This window comes from Trifolium pratense, linkage group LG7, assembly GCF_020283565.1.
Source record: "Trifolium pratense cultivar HEN17-A07 linkage group LG7, ARS_RC_1.1, whole genome shotgun sequence".
NCBI classification, from domain to species: Eukaryota; Viridiplantae; Streptophyta; class Magnoliopsida; order Fabales; family Fabaceae; genus Trifolium; species Trifolium pratense.
This window is the reverse complement of record NC_060065.1, coordinates 36,772,015-36,791,224: the sequence shown is the minus strand read 5'-3', so window position 1 is coordinate 36,791,224 and position 19,210 is coordinate 36,772,015. Positions and strand designations below refer to the sequence as shown.

The window sequence follows — 19,210 nt, the reverse complement described above, 5'->3', positions numbered from 1 at the left end:
AGATCATCGAAATTTAAAGAGTTGGCCTGTAATTGACTTTAGCTTCTTTGTTTATCGTAGAAAATCTCGAGTCTTGTGAGACCTAAATAAACGGAAAACTTTCTCTAAAAATTTTAGTGTTGTTACATGCGCAAGTTAGAGAACATATTGTCCAAAATTAAAAAGGAAAGGTGAAAACTTTCATGGTCATGCCCGAGAAACAAGGTTGGCCAATGGAGAAATTAATCATAGTGGTTTGTTAACCATTCTTCAAGGATGCTAGTACTATATTAGTGGATGTTTTAGAGTCCCTGGATTTTCCAAAGGACATCTAAATTGTAACATTTAGTATTTTGGAAAGTAGAGAAATCTCAAGTATTATTAATAAGGCTGGTTAGAAAGGTTCCAAATCCAGCCAGCTAAATCAAATCAAAGTCATTCAGAAATCAAGGGATTATGCTTAATTTGTGCCCCACAAAACAAACCAACCTTTTTATTTTATGGTCAGCTACTCTTCCATTTATAAAGGGTAAAGAAAATAAAAATGTGTTAAGCTTTTGTCTAAAAATGTGTGTGGATGTATAAAGAACAAACTCCCAAGAGAAAACAATAAGGAGAAAGGACAATAATGCAACAACCAAGAGCATCATGATGAACTTTTAACACATTCAAATTGTTGTTATTGGCAAAAAAAATTCAACAATTGAAGTTCAAAATACTAACCTATAATGGGAGCCATTCGTTTTCTTTAATTATATATAGCAAATAGGAGACATAGAGAAAGGAGAAAATGATGTGAGGTGAATGTGATAGTGGTGGCTTATCAACACTACTTTTACCATTTATTTTTTATGACCATATACAAAATGATAAATACTATTGCAATTTACGCATTTAACTGTGTTTATTTTAGTCTACAGTAGCTAGAAATATATTTTAAACATGAATAAGTAGAGTGTTTGAGGTTCAAGTCTCTACTCCTACATATATAATATAATGAAGCTCGCGAGGACTCAGCCGTGAAATTTTTAAGTTAAAACCTGAGTGAAAATGTCTTACCTAACAGTATATATATATATATATATATATATATATATATATATATATATATATTTTGGTTTTTCACCGTCAGTTTAATCTGGTTCAGGGATCAGTTCTGACATCAAGTGGTTCCAGCCCCCTCCCGATCACAGTTGCGGGGGATCGAACCGTGGTCCTCCCTACCAAGTTCAGCGTCAATCACCACTGAACCAACTAATGATTGGTTTCTTACCTAACAATATTAATGCAAGTTGATCTAAGACTTACCAGTTTTGCCATTTCTTCCTCTTTCAATCATTTTTCACTTATGTCCCTGAATTGAATTCTTCAATTAATTCATGATATTGATATTAATGTATGCTTCCTTCTTTCAACCATATGCACTTGATCCTGAATTTAATTCTTTAATTAATCCATGATATTGATACTATTGAATGCTTGGGAGTTGAGATTACAAAAGAAAAACAATTGGACGGTTATGACCTAAGGGTCAAATCAAGGGAAGGGAACATTGTGATGTATGGATGGAAAATAGTCTAGAACTAGTTAGAATTTGCATGATTCAAGGAAAATGTCCTTTAGACATTGTTTGACAAATTTAATAAAATAGTAAAAGTAGAAACTTTCATATAGTCTCTTTAGCTCAGTTAATAGAACATTATATTATCAGTAATGCTATTTAGAGCGAAAATGTTTTCCTGAATTTTCACGAACTGCTTGATATTGTCTCTTTTATATTTTTTAGAACGTGGACATAGCTTCTTCTTTTACTTAGAGCGTGGCTTTATTTTTTTAACATCTCAAAAAATTAATAAAAAATATTAGTTATGTGTTGCAGCATAGGTGCTATGAACATAGAGACCCACCGTTTGGATAGTAACAGAGTGAAAAACATTATCAACGATACCCATTTTGAGCTTAATTTGTTGCCCAGCAAACAAAGAACTAAGAACCATAGAATGTTTTATAACTAGTACTAGTAATCGGACCCGTGCAACGCACGGGCACATATAGCTTATATGATTAAATAATGACATAAGAAAATGATACTAATAAATCATCAATCTTGTGTAGTTTAACCGTAATTATATTATGTTGTATTATGAAGTTAGAATTTCTAAGTGAAAATTAATGTAATTAGATGAGATATCACCTGGAGTTAGAAAATAAAAAACCACCTGATAAAAAAAAACCCCAAAATAAGATTCAAAGGTCAAAATAGTACAACCTCGTGTGTATAATAAAAACTACATAAAATCGTATAGCCCTGCTGAGCCCCCCGTGTATTTTTTAGAGATATAAAATTTAGAATTTATTGATACTAAAACTTAAAATTATATTACTCTGTTGTATTATGAAATTAAAATTTCTAAGTGAAAATTAACGTAATTAGATGAGATATCACCTTGAGTTAGAAAATAAAAAACCACCCGATAAAAAAAACTCAAAATAAGATTCAAAAGTCAAAATCGTACAGCCTCTCGTGTGTTTAATAAAAACTACATAAAATCGTATAGCCCTGCCGAGCCCCTCGCGTATTTTTTAGAGATATAAAATTTGGAATTTATTGATGTTAAAACTTAAATTATATTACTCTGTTGTATTATGAAGTTAAAATTTCTAAGTGAAAATTAATGTAATTAGATGAGATTGAACCATTTTATCATTAAAATTGGAATTCTTAAGTTGCAATCAATCTAATTGGATAAGATTGAATCGATAATACATATAAGTTAGAATTACTAAATTGTAGTTAATCTAATGATATACTTTGGTTTAGTTTAGGAGTTAAGAACGTACATTTAAACATGTCAACATAATAAATCAGATGAGTAGAGAAAACTGTGAGATATTATAACAGCAAAACTTAATGTTATATTTTAATAATGTCGTCTTTATTTTCATTCAAGACATCTTTTAAAATTCTATTCAGAGATAAACTCATAAACTAAACAAAGTTAAGACCATTAAGATCGAATGAAACTATATAAAATCCTTTTTAAACATTGTATTATCATGCATAAATCCTTTAGAAGTTTAGAACCAATTTTGCAGCTATGTCTGTATTTCAGCCCACAAATCTCCCTTAGATGTAAAACCAAATTAATCTGTAAAAAATACAAAAAAAAAAAAAAAAGACCATTAGTAAACAAAACACAATAAGAAAATACTTATATTTAATAATCAAATTTTTAAACAGTGTTGTAATATAGTGGCTATGACATAGTGGAAATTGAACAAAAATTAAGGCCAACCAGGTCATACTAAATTAAATGGTCAAGGAAATATCAAAAGGTAATAAATATGAAGAATTTCTCATTAAGAATTGATATCTATCATGCTATTATTTATTTACATCTAGAGCACTCCCAAGGCTTATGATGCAATGAATTAATTAGAAAATAGAAAATACACTATACTAATATGCAATTTGTTGGGAGAGATAAGAACTACGTTGAGGAAGGGTGAGTGATTGAAGTTGGAGCTTAGTATAATATACCATCTACAACATGTTCATTTGAGTCTAACGAAAGGGATTAGTCTGAGCTTAGTATTATGAAGCTACACTGCACCCATTAACATTAATGAGGAAACATTGAATATTATGACTATGAGGAAACATTGAATCTTATGACTAACAATCCAACAGATTACTTATAACTAACATGGTAGATTATGGCAGTGAAACACAGGGAATTCTCTGAATGCATTTCCACCCCATATTATGAATTACCGATCTAACCTAATGCAACATGTATTACTTCCTACATTATCTTTCTAGTGTATAACAATAGAAACTTACAAAGGCAAGTATTGCATTACCTTCTACATCATCTTTCCAGTGTCAATCCTCGTTAACTAAGCTTGCTAACAGCTTCCCTTCAGATCTTATAAACAGATAAATATTCCACACTTTAGCTATACTTGCATTATGTAATCTTCTTAACCAATAGAAACTGAAAATAAGTTCAGAACATAATACACTTTTTCAGCCATACAGTGTGTAGACCAGATAATACAACAAATCAATTTACAGCACATACAATGAAGAATTAATTTACCAAGAGATTTGCAAAGGTTAAGTGGTGGATGTGAATGCTTAAAAAGTCCACTCCAATTGTACTGATATATAGGTGTCAACGTATGAATCATCTTGTTTAACAGAAAAATAAGATATTAAGAAGTGTAACTTGCACTTCTGAAAATATAACTCAAGGTAAAAGAATGAAACCAATAAACAAAATAGAGAACAATCAATTGAAACAAATTTAAATCAAATTCAATCGCAGCGAACAATCCTATTGTAATTCATGATATAGTGAATTCCTCTAGCAAAGTGAACACTAATCCACGATAACAACAATACTAATGCAAAAATCAATTTGTAGTACAAAGATAAGTAAGCAAAATTCTTAAATGATATGATTTGAAACATGGAAAATTATCATTAGCAAAACAATTAAGCCCTGAAAATTATCATTAGCAAAACATGAAAAATAACATAAAAGAAATGAAATGTGAAATAAAAGCTAGTACTGATGCAATTAAATGTTATATATCAATGACATCTCAAAACTAACATAAGAATTGGTTTCTACATCAATCAACATTTCATATATAATATCAGTACAAAATACTAATACTAAAAATATATATATATGCATAAGTAACTTACCTACTGTGAAAAACAATACTACAAAGCCATGAGTTGAATGAGAGAACATAGATCTACCTCCAAATCCATCAATAACTCTTAACAACACCAAAAAATGATGTAATTAGAAATTAGAAATTATAGCACAACCTGCCGAATAGGGAACTTAGATTCACAATAAAGAAAATAACCTTTCATAATAAAAACAATAGTAATCAAAAGACAAAATTCTTCTCAATTCTCACTTATGGTTAACTGGACATGTTTCATAAAGCTAGTTAGAGAAAAGATAATAGTGAGGCAATTAGATGAACACCGTATAGATGCATATTTAGTTCCTTTTCAATAAAGTGAGCATACACCTCTAAATCATTTTTTTTTTAAGAAATAAACAAAAATCAATAAATTCAATAGATTTCAATAAAGACTATAGTCATAAAGAAAATAAGTTAAAATAAAATACCTCATAAGCAAGTGTTATGCTCTTTGTCGTATAGTTATAAATAACTCCTGCAAATAATTCCTTTCTCTTCTTCTCCAGCTCCTGTTACCGAAAGAACGATTAGAAAATCGAATAACCAACATCCATGATTTTACCAATGCAAAACCAAAAGCAAACTCACCATGATGGTATGACAGTCCTTTGTCATATGGATGTAGGATCCCTTCATAAACCTTCAATCATGCAGCATGTAACCAAATATGAGAGTTCATTTTTTCTGGCTTATAAATAATGGAGCAATTAGCGTAAAAAAAAAAAAATAATGGAGCAATTAAACTAACAAATAAAACTTTCACAAAACAAACCATCCAACCAAAACTTCATTAAAAAAAAAAACACCAACAAATAATCAGCAATGGGTATTTTGTAGGTTCTAACAATGAAAACCATAATCAAAACTCATAAAATCCAAGGCCTAAAAGGAGAGAGGGACATCAAATCTTATATGATTTACACTATACTACCAATGAAATTTTTCTAGTTCCCTTACATGTACCACATGTAGTCTTTAACTTAAAAATGCTAATTTGTACATATAATAAATCATAGTTTTCTTTAACTTAAATCATAGTCTAGGGAAATAATTAGGAAGTAATAGAAAAATAATATTGAAGCTTTAAGCAACATCTTATAGTACCTAGACATAGTCATGCATACAATACTAAACTGGACATTAAATCAATCTCTATAGAAATTCCCTTCAAGCCATGGACTAAAATTGAAAGGAAAATCAGATATTTGAAGACAATTCAATCATTATTTCATTTTGACTATTGAAAAACCAGAATAATCCAGGCATTCTAGCATATTCTCTATTGTTTTCTTCTAAACCATACCTCATTATTTCCTTGCATTGGTCTAACATCTTCAATATTTAGAATTCAAACTCTGGTAAATTTCAAGAAGTGAAACCTGCATTTTCAAAGAAAAGAGGTATCATGTTAAACCTGGATTTTCAAGAAGTAAAACTTGCATTGCATCTCTAATAGACATGTCATGCTAAACCAAGAATAGAGGTATCGTTTGCAATTCAATAAACAGGGACAAATCCAAGACCTAAACACAATGAACATGGATTAATGTGAAAAAATGAAATACAATCTTATGTCATTATTTAACATTTTGAGTGTGAAAATAACCAAAAAAGAATATCATACAGATTAATACATATCATGAAATATGCAGATATGATTTCATATAAAAGCACAAAAATAAGACCACAAAGTCATCAGTTTTTCATATTGAGACATTTCATTAAACATTTTGAGTGCTCACTTTCACAGTAAAAAATTAAATCTATCTAATGAGTAGTTTTCAAATACAATCAAGCTATGTATCTCACCATCTCTCACTAAAGTAAGGAATTCAAAGAATGACGATAAATCTTTATATCTAATCAAAATAAAAGTAATTAAAAGTATCACAATATAATTTATGCAGTTATACTATGACGCAGGCACCATAAAAACAGTATCCACAAAACAACACAAACAATTGAAGATAAAAATGAAGTCTAGAAATGAACATGTAGTGTATCAATCGAAGAGAAATTAATATTCTAATTTAATCATATAAGATGTAAAGGTAAATGTAAAGTAAAGATTAAACGATATCATATTGATACCTTTGGATTACTCAAATCTTTGAATTTACCGCAAGAGATCAAAATCGTTGGATACCCTTCACACAATTTAACTTGAATCTTGAACAAAAAATTGTGTCTGCCATCATTTTGAGGTTTCACTTGGAATTGATGCAGAATTCTACAGATTTTAAAAATATTCATTTCATATATCATATTAGTTATCAAATGGAAATAGAAAAGACATAACTAAACAAAAACAACAAAGTAATCATTGATTTTAGTTTGATTTTAGTCTGATAATTGAATTATGAAACACATTTTCTGATAAAATTGAATTCTGAAATGAAAACATAACCACTCAAAGAAGCAACATCAAATTGAAGGAAATAAAAAAAAATAGAATTGATCTGGAAGCCCTTACTTCTAAGTTTGAGTCTGCCGCTTCCTTCATGGTGAGTGTTGCTTCTTCATATTTCTCTTCATCTTCTTTGTTGTAGAATTCCAGACAACAACTCCAGCTTAAATATATAACCTGCAAACAGCCCATGAATCGTTTAAATAAAAAAAATAAAAATAAAAACGAAAGAAAAACGATCCTGAAAATCAAGAGTGATACCTACACTTTTGAGAGAACACGCATCGGGTTTCAGAATGAAATCTTTTCCATTTGATGAGAGAATTTGAAAAAATAAAATAAAAAGAGGGATTAGAAAATTAGGGATTAAAGTAGATTGAAGAAAATTGGGGATTTCAAAAACGAAGAGTAAGAGTTTGAAATTACCTGCTCCGTCAGAATGAAAATCAGCCCAGCAACATCCATGAGATTCTTCTTTGGAAGGAAAATCGAGTTCATCAAGTGAAGAAGGTTGTGGCTTTGGTGTTTAGAGAGGGAGAGAGAGTTTGAAATTTGAAATTTGAGAATCTGTTTTTCAATATGAGTCAGCCAAATTTGTTGGTAATGAAAGTGACTTGACACTGTTCCTTTGGTAAGAATGAAAGGGACAGCTGCTTCTCAGAAGAAGAAGTTGCATGGATTTGAAAAATAATGAAAAGAGACACGTCAAACATGCTTCTTGGGGAAGGAGTTTTTTTTGTTTGGCCTGAAATGGACTGGATCAAGTTGGGCCGGATAGCATTGGCTTGGCATTTTTTGGCCCATTTCGTCAAAAGCTGAAGGAGGGAATATCATTTGAAATTTCAGCCAAAAGAAGTAGGTTTTTTGTCTTTTTCCATGTAGGATTTGCTGAAATTGAATATGAGAGTGACATGTGTACAAAATTACCCTACAACTGTGTTGGATGTGTGTAGTTATAAAGATTTAGAAGCTTCAATCTATTAATCCCAAAACAAAGACTTTCTAAACCCAATTTGTTATCAAAATCTTTACTTTTAAAAACCCCATCTTGATGGTACTTCCAAGTTCCAAACAAAGAAAAAACAAAATCCAATTGAGCAAGCTGGCCTTGAGAGATAATAGAAAAATCTTTGTTACAAGAGTTTGAGGGGCAAACGACCAGCCAAGAATTTGAGAGAGAAATTCAGAAGAAGAGCAACGAAAAGGGACGGTTGTTGTTGGGGATGAGATGAGACAGAAGAGAGAAACAAAGTTTATTAAATTAACGGTTAGATGATACAAAACGGTGCCACCAACGATTGCCACGTCATTCGGGAATAATTCGTGATTCAAGTTTTCGGGATAAGTAGCATTTCCCTTATATTATATATATGTAACGAATCGGGGTTTAAACCATGTTCATCCATTTTTCCTTTTAAAGGGTTCGGTCATCCCACTTATCTACCTTAAGGGTGAAATTTCTAGCTATTAGGCTACTTGACAAAAAAAAATGTTATTATTAATTTGACAAATCATTAACTAAATAAGTGTGTCAAAAAAAAAAAACTACATAAGTGATAGGAGTTTCCGGACAACTTTTTAAGAATTTCAATTAAAGAAAATATTTATTTCACAAGTTAAATATTTAATTTTTAATATATTGGCTTTACACTTTTTCATTTTTTTTTAATAAAAATTTACTATTTAAAGTCCTTAAAGAAATGCCTCTCGTTAGCATTTTCTATTAAAATATTAAAAATATATACTAATTGGTTAAGAGAATATATATAATCATAACACAATATTTAGATACCGTTAGACCTAACTTTTTTCCTTTTCTTTTTCCTTAAAAGTAAGAAGCTAGGTCAAACAACAATTTCTAAAAGCTCCACTAAGAAAAAAGCAGCTTTTATATTTTTTAAAAAATTATAATAAATCTTTTAACCCTAATATAATAACAAAACAAAAAAACAACTTTTAACCTACTTGTAAAAAAAAAAACCTATTTTTTTTATAAAAAAAGTAAGATTTATAAAACAACTTTAATTTTAAAGCTATTATTTCTAGATTTATGGTTAAAATAAATTCTACACCTAAAAAAATTGAGTTAACGGTACCTTAATATAGTAAAAAAGAAAAACATAATATTTAATATGAGTTTTATTACTTTCTCTCTTTTCATTATAATTTAAAGGGGTCATGGTGAATTCATTAGGTTTGATCTAGTTATTAGAATTTAGGAGGTTATACTCAACTACAAAAATAAGCTTTAAGAGTTGAGGTTTACACTACCCTTATAAAGGCTGTCTTTGTCATATCTCTACCCAACGTGAGACTTCTAACACACCCCCTCAGTCAAGGACTGAACAAACTGAAACGTGAAATCAACAACAACGAGTGGCCTAAATATGGGAGATCTCCACAACAAACAACAAATGGATCTAAAATAGACTCTGATATACCATATTAGAATTTGAAAGACTTATATTCAACCACAAAAGTTAGCCTAAGAGTTGAGGTTTGCACTACCATTATAAAGACTATATTTGTCATATCTCTAGCCAATGTAGGACTTCTAACACTAGTAGTGAAAAGTTTGACTAATATGTATGAGGTTTTAGGTTCAATCTTCATTTGTAATATTGTAAACAAAGAATTCAGACATTGAATTTACCAAAAACCAATCCAAACCGTTCCAATTACACCTCTAATTATATGAATGATATTTAATATATCTGAAATTTGACATGCACAATTTTATAATAATAATAATAATAAGGTTTAATTAGTAAAATGGTCCCTTAAAGACATTTTGGTCCCTTAAAGAAAAAAAGGTCTGAATAGGTCCCTTAAAGAAAAAAATGTCCGAATAGGTCCCTTAAAGACATCTCCGTTAATCAGTTTTGTCCCTAAAAAGAGGTCTAAATAGGACCAAACTGATTAACGAATATGTTTTTAAGGGACCTATTCGGACATTTTTTTCTTTAAGGGACCTATTCAGACATTTTTTTCTTTAAGGGACCAATATGAAACCAAAAATATCTTTAAGGGACCATTTTACTAATTAAGCCTAATAATAATATCCAACATAACATTATAATTTGTTATTTTCACGATTAAAAACAGCCTAAATCATCCAAAATTTATATATAAAATTCACATTCCAATTTTAAAAATTAAAAAAGAAAATGATATAGGGATATCAACGGATCCTATAACAGAAACAGAAACAATTCTCTTGAAAACAAAATCTCACCTTTCAGAGAAGCACTTACAAATTATCAAGAAAAAGCAAATTCGATGCATAACTCACCTGTCAATGCAAGTATGTTCAACATAATCACTAAAGATTAATAATATCCATCACAAATTTCTAACAAACAAAATTGAGAACCTTTTCCATCCATTCAATCTATCTAACTCTACTTGACAACATTAATTCTATTTGTATAGCCTCTTATAACCAGGTTGTTTAATCCATTTAAGTAGCCTCTTACAACGAGATAATTAGTTCTTATTGATAAATATATATAAACGGATAAATATTTTTTATTGATACATAAAAAAATTAAATAAATATTTATCATTTTTTGGTGAACTAAGAGCATAATGACATAAAAGAAAATACTAGAAGACAACCCAACTAAACTGACACATCTTGTGTTTTTTAATTCTTTGCCAAGTGCTCATAAAAAAAAAAAAAGAAACATATGAATAATCTAACGCGATCACGTATAATAATTATATTGTTAATTTTTTTAGTTGATAAATTATATATATATATATATATATATATTGATTTTAACTAAATAATAAGTTGTAAAATAAGTCTTGAGATCTTTTGAGTTTATTAAATTATTTCTGAAACTTAAGTCATGAATATTTCTCTTTGCATCTCTTTTTCTCTCATCTCCTAAGTTCTAACCCTAGCCGTCACCTTTTTTCTTCTTCTTAGTTTATCAAAGAGGAGTGATTTCAGGTCAAATCTTGACCTAAAATCACCCCTCCAAATTGTTTTTTCTTTCTCGTTATTAAATAAGTGTGATTTTTCACATATTTGTTTGGTTTTGTGTTATTTGTTATCCCGTCCTTGTACGGTGTATTCTGTTGTGCCGTCTCTGTGCGGTGTATTTTGTTTTCCCGTCTTTGTGCGGTGTTCATTTATTTCAGGTTGAAGGATTAGATCCGATCAAGTACAAATCTATCCAATGTCGACTTTTGTGTCATCAACGCTGCAGATCTGGGGGCATGGACATTCCAGACACTTCAATATAGTCATATATGTAGGCTTATGTAATTTGCCGTTTTATGCTATTAACATGGATGCTGTGAGTTTGTTTGCAGATTCATCCTTTTTGTTTTTAGCAAATTTGAATTTGTATTACATCGATGTACTCTATCAGTTTGAATGAATGAATATCCTTTATTTTTAGTCAAAAAAAAAAAGTCATGAATATTTCTTAAAAACTTATATATGGAGGGGTTGATAGTCATGCGGTCTGATCAGGAGTGCGTTAACCGGATCATTCACCAATCTGGGGTTTAAAACTATAGTGGCAACATGAGACAGAATATGGGCAGCAAGGAATATTGAAGTTGTGTTCTACCATTAACAACATTCTTCACAGGATATTATCCTGCAGACGCAACACATTGTTGAGGATAATAAATAATCTTTTGATTCTTTTAATTTGTGGGTAAGCTGGGATATTGTTTTGTTCTATATAAGTGAAACTTTAGACTATCTTATGGATACTTTAAGTATTGATCAGGTTAGATATTAAATTTGGATATTGTTGTTTAAAAATTTAATTTTTAACTTAATTTAAAATTGAGAATTTTATTTTTAATTTAAAAATTTGGGTGTTCTACATTTTAATTAAACAACTATGAAAATACAAACATTATGATGAAATTTAAATTAAAAAATAAAAATTATATAATTAATATTAGATAAATAATACACAATTGTTTTTGTCTCATACTTGTGTAAATATGATTATTAGGGTCATGAATATCAATCACTATAAGGACACCATCAACCACTTACATGCATGACACCATCAATATACATTACGAAGTTTGAATTTTTTAAAAAATTAATAAATCATATACAATTGATTTTTCGTAATTCTCATATATTAAATATAACTTTTGGAATCATGCACGTCAATCGCGAAGAGTACCACCAACCACTGATACACATAATTAACACACGACCAATATATTTTTAAAAAGGAGTCATTCTCCCTAATTCTTCTTAAATTAAATGTTTGTTAGAGTCGTGCATGTCATGTGATAACAAATATTACCTATGTTAGAAATAGAAAGTAATTAGAAATTATCTCAATTATCGTAGTTATCTATATGTATCAATTATCTATCAAAAATGTGATTTTTTTTTAGATAAATAATCATGAGTTTTCTAACATTCCATTATTTTTATAGAAAATTATACATTCTAATAGTCAAAACTTTAAATTTAGGAGAAAAACACCATAAAAATTAGAGTTAAATATGTTTTAATCCCTCTAAATATATCAACTCTCAAAATTGGTAGTTTAATTTGATGCTTCACCTCAAAGCTTACACTAGGGAAAAGGATTTGGTGCTGTAAAATACCACATAGTAAACACATAGTTTTGATATAAATCATTGGATCAATTTATGATGATGTGACAGTTTTAATCTAAAGGCTACAATAGCAAACAACACCAAGCTGTGTTATTTTTCACAGTAGGAAATCTAAGTCCCTTATACTAGTACTTAACTTTTTGATCTTTGGCTTTGTTTGTTTAAATTCAAGGATTTTATAATGTAAAAATATTAAGTAAATGTTTTTTCTAATCAACCCTTTCATAATTTGAGAGTATTTACCCATCAACTAATAAGAACAAGTTATATTAGTTGGTTACAAGTTAATTGTGGATACCACATGCAAAACTACTTATGTGACTAATTCTCATTTGTTGATGAGTAAATAACCCTAAATTATAAAGGGATAAAGTAGGTCTCACCGTAAAGTAAAATATATTTTAATCCCAATAGATATATCAACATTTAGTATCAATTCATTAAAAAAAATAGAACTTTATTATAAAAATAAAATCGAACTTTAGTTCTCATTTTTTTAAAAGTAATTTTAGTCTCTTTTTATTTCCAGAAGTTCATGTGACATATTTCAAATGATTTTTTTATTTTTTTATTACCATGATATTGGTATGAAGTTTTCACCGTCGTTAGTGACGCTAATCTCCGTCGGGGAACCTATGGGGAACATAAAGTGGGTTCTCCCCTCCCAACCGAATTTTTTTCACACGCATGAGCCATAAATCGAACCCCTGACTACATGCTTAAGGGGATAAAGACCCTTGGACCAATTCATTGTTGGTATATTTCAAATGATTTTATTATGTCATTATTAAGACATTAAAATATTATTATTTAATCTTATTTTAAAAACTTAATGTTTAATTTAAAGTTATAGATAAAATTAAAATAAATTGTCAAATTTATTAAATTAATGATATTTTAAGTTCTTACATTAATAAAAAAGATATTTAAGGTGTCCCATAAGTCCTAGTTCAATTGACAAAAATGCTGAAATTGTTAGGCCGGACGTCGTGACTCGGGATCTCACAATTATATGTGAGTTTAATTTCAGTGGATTACCACTTCATCTAAGGTAATGACCGGGTACGAGAGAGGCAAATTAGGCAGCTTGATGGATGACGAATGAGGCATTGTTCATTGTCGGCTTCCGGCAGATGACCAATAAATGAAGCAAAGAAAAGCGTATTAGACCCGAATACGCCGGTCCATTTGGAATTCGTTTATTCCAAGAGAATCTTATTCCATCTAGGGGAGATATTCGTTTATTCAGTATCGGACCACCCATATCTGTTATATCAATTATAATAAGTTATTCAATAGATTGGTACCAAGGTCATGTTACTGAGTTCTCCTCAACATGGGCTGAAAATACTGGGACATTTTCAAAAGTGGGAACTTGAAAAAAAATGGAAACTTTAGGGCCTGTTTGGTTCAAATGAAGGGATGAGAGGGGAGAAATTTTTATGAAGGGGAGGGGAGGAGAGGAGAGGAGAGGGGTGGAAAATTTTTATAATAAAATGCATATTTAGTTCATAAGATAGGAGGGGGGAAGTAGGAGATTTTTAATTAAATATATGTTTGGTTCACAAAGGAGAAGTTTTATTATCCATTTACATTTTTATCCCTATGATCTTGTTTGTTTTTTATTTTAGTTAATATATATATATATATATATATATATATATATATATATATATATAATTTTACGACCACACATAATACATATAAGTAAAAATACACAATTTTTCGATCTTAATAAATGATAATCCATCTAATCCAATATAATATTTATAAAATTAAATTCTATACAAATGTACCTAATAATTTACTTAAAAAAAAAATGTATCTAATAATATATTAATAAACATAAATAGATATAATAAAATAGTAACACACCATAGAGTAAAACAATTTAGAGAAAAACGGAATTAAATTGGCCTGAAAAAAAAAATAAAAAAACCTTTGAGTAGTAGCAAACATGTACGTAGTACTGCGTAAGTTATAAAACAAATACTATATTAAACAAAATGGTTTTAAACAAAAATAGCATACGTGATAATAAAATACTCTAACAAAAACTTGAAAAAAAAATTGAAAGTTAGAAGAACCATAAGAAATATGCAGACAAAGTGATGAAAAATTGCACGTTAGAACCGTAAGAAATAATTTGTGATTGCAAGGGTAATTTTGACATTTAAAAATAATAATGAGGATAATTATATCGATGTAATTAAAATTACAATAACACATCCACCTCACCTTCCCTTCCCTCCAAATCCCCCCAATTTGGGGAAGCAAAAATTGAGTTTAGGAGGGATTTTGCTCCCCTCCCCTCATATCACCTCCTAAAAATTGAATCCAACACAAAAAATTTAAAATATTCCCTCCTCTCACCTCCCCTCCAAAACCCCCGATCCAAATACACCCTTAAGATTCCAGATTGGGGGAAAAGCAAAACCGGTTACAAACTTGAAAGTGGGAGTTAGATTTCCATGGATCAACTTGAAAGTGGAAATTAAACATGCAAAACTGCCAATATTTCCGATAGAGCAACTTCCATATTCGATTGAAGATGACAATAACAACATATGCAACCACCCTAATCCGGTCTTTAAGTTATTTTAATAAAAAAGTATTTTTCAAAAATCACGCTGCGTATCAAAGAGTAGTGTTATATGAATATAAAAAGACCGGATAAAAATACGACACAACCTTTCTCCACTCACAGCACAATTATCAAAATGTACAAAAAATATTAAAAAAAGCAGAAAGTGAAACTTTATTGTATTTTTGTTAAAATATTGTGTTGAAATAACATTTCTACATATAAAATGACTTTAAGCTCAAAGTCGAAATAAATTATCAAATATCGGCTAATACATTCGTTAAATTTTTAATTATTTTTTTGTTGAAAGAATAAAATTAGCCAAATCATCATCATCATCATCTAATCTTCTACGGAATCTGGGGAATCTTAAAATCCTCAATCTTGCTTTACGTACAATCCTCACAAACACTAACATATGAGGAATCGAACACCTCACCCTCACTCTTTCACCTAACTCAAACCAATTCCTTAAAATCATCAAACCATGCCAGTTTTCAAAACCCCATTCAATGGTTACTCCGTCAAGTTCAGCCCATTCTATGAAAATCGCATCGCCGTCGCCACCGCCCAAAACTTCGGCATCCTCGGCAACGGCCGTCTCCATGTTCTCGAACTCTCCGCAAACCCCACTCTCCCCATCACCGAAATCGCCGCATACGACACCGCCGATGGCATCTACGACGTCACCTGGTCTGAATCTCATGATTCCGTCGTTGTCGCTGCCGTAGCCGACGGCTCCGTTAAACTCTACGACCTTGCTCTTCCTCCCACTTCAAACCCCATCCGCTCTTTCCATGAACACACCCGCGAAGTTCACTCCGCCGATTACAACCCCGTCCGCCGTGACTCCTTCCTCTCCGCCTCATGGGATGACACCGTCAAATTATGGACGGTGGATCGTCCTACCTCCGTTCGTACCTTCAAAGAACATGCTTACTGTGTTTATTCAGCCGTTTGGAACCCTCGCCACGCCGATGTTTTTGCATCGGCGTCTGGGGATTGTACTCTCCGAATCTGGGATGTTCGTGAGCCGGGTTCAACGATGATCCTTCCGGCTCACGATCACGAGATACTTTCATGTGATTGGAATAAGTATGATGAATGTATAATTGCAACTGCATCAGTTGATAAATCCATTAAGGTTTGGGATGTTAGGAGTTTTAGGGTTCCTATTGCTGTGCTTAATGGGCATGGTTATGCTGTTAGAAAGGTTAAATTTTCGCCGCATGTGAGGAATTTGATGGTGTCTTGTTCTTATGATATGACTGTTTGTGCTTGGGATTTCATGGTGGAGGATGCATTGGTGAGTAGATATGATCAGCATACCGAGTTTGCGGTTGGAGTTGATATGAGTGTTCTTGTTGAAGGACTTATTGCTAGTACTGGTTGGGATGAACTTGTTTATGTCTGGCAGCATGGAACTGATCCTAGGGCATCTTAAAAGGGAAGGTACTAAAAACTTAGGTTAATGGTTTTTGTTTCCCTTCTCGTTTTATTTATGTGGTTAGGTTGAGATATTGGGAATTTACAATAGTCTTTTTGAGTTATAAGATTCAATGGTTGGTGGGTGGTGGGTGGTTCTCTCTTGTTGTATCAATGTGGAGGAGGAACATATATATACATAATAATACATGCCTTTCATTGGTTGGTTCCTCTGTTGTATATTGATTTTGATAAACACGATTTCATTGTTTACGATGGTTCTTCAACATAGTTAGTTACTCTTTTGTGTGCGATGAATTTTGGTTTCATTTTTGCTGGTTAAAGAATCATGCTTGTTAAATTGTTTGTCTGATATTATCAGTATGCTGTTTCCATCGTAGAGTGTAGATTAGAATGCTGAGATTACTCACACTTGATATTAAATTATGTTATTTTACTAGTTCTTGCATGTGTAGGCATTGTGATTTGTGCAATTATACAATATCAGATCGAATTCACCAATTTTCACTGTTTTCTTTCTTGTTTGAGCTGGATTGCTGTACTTTGTTGTTCAAGCTTTCAGCTGTGTCGGCCTCTATTAACATTGATCTGCAAGTTTTACATGCTTTGGATTTTTAATATGTTATTCTTTCTTTTGCAACTTTCTTTTTTATGCTCAAATTGTTCATAACTTTAGATGGAACCTAAAATGAAGAATGATTGTTGAAACTTCCATAATGGGCAAGAAGCAAGTGCAAGACTATGAAGTTAGATTTTGTTCATAAGTCATAACATTGGAGCCGAGTCACCCAAATTATAATTTTACCAATACTGAATGCTCTATCATTTTGTGGAAGTTTAAATTGTTTGGAATTTTCACTTTATGAATCTATAATGTAGCCTTATACTGAATCGTATCTTGTACCTGAAATACCAAATAACATCACACAAATTGATGCAGAGAAAATTGCTCCCACATTCCCTGCATCTGTTGGTGGATTAGTCTCGATGACATTATACTGTTCTAGTTGTGACTAATAGTATTTTTTATAATGTGTCTTGTGTATCACAAATACTAACAACAAAAACTAGTGAAACGAGAAAAATTCCCAGAAACAATTACCCCTTCAAATCTTGTGGCTTAAGCAAAAATATATCCAAATACATGTTCTGTTATTTGGCTTCTTATCCTAACAACTCTGCCTGAATTATGCCTTACCACTTATCTCTTTGATTTCTTAGTAAAAATTTGTGCTTTGAAGCCAAATTGTTCTAAAACTAGGCTGTTAGAAACGGGTTCTGATATGAATAAAAACTAGGGAAATGCCGTTGTTTATATTGAATAAAAACAATATCCACTCTGGAAGTAACTTCCGCAACCGCATTATAACTGTCACAACCTCTAGGAGTTAGAGAGTCTAGTCGCTCCTAATCCAACTTATATTTATAATTGTAACTTCCTATAGCTGTTTGATTTCTATGCTCCTTTCTAACATAAGTCCTAGTGATAGGAGGCCTATCAGGCTATTACTAACATAGTCATATGATTGACGCCTCGCCAAGGCAACCTAAGGCTTTTTGGGTCTTTGACCAAAGTATCCCCACATGTATTCCTGCAAGACTAATCCGTTGGTCACTGTCATAACTAGAATGTCGTCAATACGATGACTTCTCCAGGGTTTGAACTTTGGTTCTCGTATGGTCCTGTCGTTGTAACAAAGGTAACCTAAGTAATAAACAAACTGATAAAAGTAAACATTTTTTGTTGTTGTTGCTGTTTTTCCTAATTAAGAAACAATAATGTAACTAAAGGAAGGATGGTATGTATTCTGCAATAGTTGGCACTTGGTCAGATGTTTATGAATGAAGTTCTCCACAATACTTTCAGGGCTTTTAAACCTTAAACTCTAGATATAATTACTCAGTTCAGTTTATTTAGAGTAGTTCTATGCAATTTGTGGTAGCATATAGAGGGTGACTCTTCTAAAGGTGTTTAGTATAAACACTCTGATTTTGTCACTGTTCTCCATTTTATACTATGCAGTGCAGCCTGATAATTATTTTCAGATTTATTTTCCCTTACTCTACATTAAATTTGGAAATCCTTGTACCAAAAAATGGAAACCGTTTTTGTTCTTCATAAACTTGACTTGTTAAGTTGTAAGACTATCAAATTATTGTGTGATTGATCATTTCAGATGTGTATAAAATGTTTTATATGGTTAATAATGTCGACATTGAAGTATTTACTCTGTCCTTGATTCGGCATACTCAGCCCTGGTTGTGTTGTACTTGTAATATCAACAAAATAGGCCGTATGCAAGAACAGAATATTGATTTCTGTTGGAAGTTTAATTTCCAATAAGGTTGACTCTTCTCATATGATTAAGTCTTAACAATTGATATACGATTGTTGAGAGGACTTAAGTCCTTAAGGAGAGTTCAACTCAAAAAGCTATTTCATTCTGTGG

At 31.0% G+C, this 19,210-nt stretch overlaps 1 protein-coding gene and 1 long non-coding RNA gene across 3 annotated transcripts; one reads left to right on the top strand and one right to left on the bottom strand.

Moving 5' to 3' along the window:
• Positions 1-2,875: 2,875 nt before the first annotated feature.
• Positions 2,876-8,076, bottom strand: LOC123899697. 2 transcript variants are annotated; one of them, XR_006805714.1, is made up of 11 exons: positions 7,544-8,076; positions 7,383-7,420; positions 7,184-7,294; positions 6,802-6,940; positions 6,014-6,089; positions 5,299-5,350; positions 5,139-5,219; positions 4,697-4,825; positions 4,083-4,173; positions 3,844-3,977; positions 2,876-3,128 (listed from the first exon to the last, which is right to left on the bottom strand). It is a non-coding gene; the product is annotated as an uncharacterized LOC123899697 (long non-coding RNA). The 2 variants fall into 2 exon arrangements; XR_006805713.1 differs by lacking the exon at positions 7,383-7,420 and having other exon boundaries at positions 4,697-4,773.
• A 7,500-nt stretch (positions 8,077-15,576) lies between these two features.
• LOC123899321 (peroxisome biogenesis protein 7) lies at positions 15,577-17,026 on the top strand. Its single transcript, XM_045950428.1, has one exon. It carries the CDS (start codon positions 15,802-15,804, stop codon positions 16,756-16,758), a length of 957 nt encoding a protein of 318 aa, XP_045806384.1. The 5' UTR covers positions 15,577-15,801; the 3' UTR covers positions 16,759-17,026.
• The last annotated feature ends 2,184 nt before the right edge of the window (positions 17,027-19,210 follow it).

What these genes read in the sequence shown, in the direction of transcription:
- LOC123899321 (XM_045950428.1), top strand. Translation starts at nt 15,802, where the DNA reads ATGCCAGTTTTCAAAACCCCATTCAATGGTTACTCCGTCAAGTTCAGC.